The 2,045-nt window shown below is 40.2% G+C and overlaps 1 protein-coding gene across 1 annotated transcript; it reads left to right on the forward strand.

The window, feature by feature from the left end:
• On the forward strand, window positions 742-1,583 carry LOC109821350 (uncharacterized mitochondrial protein AtMg00860-like). Its single transcript, XM_020387540.1, has 2 exons — window positions 742-1,003; window positions 1,099-1,583. The coding sequence occupies exons 1-2, from the start codon at window positions 742-744 to the stop codon at window positions 1,581-1,583; spliced, it is 747 nt and encodes a 248-aa protein (XP_020243129.1).

Raw genomic sequence — 2,045 nt, forward strand, 5'->3', positions numbered from 1 at the left:
GACTATTCATGGCCCCAAAGACAGAAGAACCATGACAGAGGCATAACATCTTCTGCATGAGATGCACTATGAAACAGAAGATCTCTGATGTCATCATTAATAGTGGGAACAATGAGAATATTATCTCTCGGTGTATGGTGGAGAAATTAGGTTCGTAAGGGTAATGACGTGCAGGTTGATGAGGTGTGTCGTGTATCTTTTTCCATTGGCTGAACTTATATCGATGAGGCATTATGTGATGTAGTTGAGATGGACGCATGTCATATGTTGTTAGGAAGACCATGATAGTTTGATGTTGATGCCATGCATAGGGGGAAGGATAATGTTTATATATTTAAGAAGAATAGTCGACGAATTGTGCTCATGCCTCTAACCGAGAAGGGGCCTATCGAAACCAATGTTGCTGAAAAGAAGACTTTTTTGGTCCTTGACAATGAAGACTTTATGAAAGATGTGAAATAATCTGATGAGATTTATGCTCTTGTTGTCTCGGGAAAAGATGATTTTGCCACCGCCAAAATTCCACCTAAAGTACAGACCCTCTTGTAGAAATTCGATGCAGTTATGCCCGACGATCTTCCTTTTGAATTACCAATGCTTCAAGACGTTCAACATCAGATCGACCTCATTCTAGGATCTCGGCTACCAAATTTACCACACTATCGGATGAGCCCAAAGGAAGGAGAGATTTTGTAGAAGCAGGTAGATGACCTCATCTAGAAAGGACTTATATGGCCTAGCATGAGTCTGTATACCGTGTCAGCATTACTAGTCTTGAAGAAGAATAGAGAGTGGCATATGTGTGTGGACAGCAGAGCTATCAACAAGATCATCGTGAAGTATCAATTTCCTATCCCACAGTTGGAAGACATGTTAGATATGTTGTCTAATGGATCAAAAGTGTTCTCCACGATAAATCTCAAGAGTGGATTCATCAGATTGAGATTAGAGAAGGAGATGAGTGGAAAACTGCTTTTAAGACAAAAGAAGGCCTGTATGAATGGTTAGTCATGCCTTTTGTCCTTTCTAATGCTCCTAGCACTTTTATGCATTTGATGAATCATGTATTAAAATCCTTTATCAGCAAGTTCGTTGTAGTTTACTTCGATGATATCCTGATTTATAGCCAGAGCGAGACTGCACATTTGGACCACTTGAGGGAGGTACTAATAGTTTTGCAAGAGAACAAGTTGTACATCAATCTAAAGAAATGCAACTTCATGACCGGTAGCCTTGTATTTCTAGGCTTTGTCGTTTGTGCAGAGGGTATCCATGTTGATGAAGAGAAGGTGTGTGCTATTCGAGATTGGCCTACACCGAAGACTGTCAGTGAGGTTCGTAGTTTTCATGGCCTAACAACGTTTTATAGGAGATTTGTCAGAAATTTTAGCAGTATTGCAGCTCCTTTCACTGAATGCATGAAGAAAGGAAAGTTTAATTGGGGAGTAGAAGCGGATCGTAGATTTGCATTAATCAAGGAGAAATTGGTCACCGCACCAGTACTTGCACTTCCAGACTTTCAAAAGGTGTTTGAAGTTGATTGTGATGCATCCATCGTAGGAATTGGAGGTGTTCTATCTTAAGAAGGACGTCCAGGTACTTTCTACAATGAGAAACTCAGCGAAGCTCTGCAGAAGTGGACCACATATGAGCTAGAGTTATACGCCATAGTTTAGTCTTTGAAGAATTAGGAGAACTATTTGATCTCGCGAGAGTTTATGCTTTATACTGATCATCAGGCCATGAAGTCCCTTAATAGTCAGACTACCATCAACCGTATGCATGCTCGTTGGATCATGTATCTACAACATTTCACCTTTGTTTTGAAGTACAAATCCAGGTAGAAAAATAAGGTTGCAGATGCACTCAGTTGGAGAGCTGGTTTGTTGGTGACTTTGCAGGCAGAAGTGATTGGATTTGAGTACCTAAAGGAGTTGTATGCAGAGGATGAAGACTTTAAAGAGATTTAGGATGACTGTCAACAGAATAAATCAGTCAAAGGCTTTCATATTCAGGATGGTTATTTATTTCATGGCGATCAGTTG

This window comes from Asparagus officinalis, chromosome 8 (genome assembly GCF_001876935.1).
Source record: "Asparagus officinalis chromosome 8, Aspof.V1, whole genome shotgun sequence".
Lineage (NCBI taxonomy): Eukaryota > Viridiplantae > Streptophyta > Magnoliopsida > Asparagales > Asparagaceae > Asparagus > Asparagus officinalis.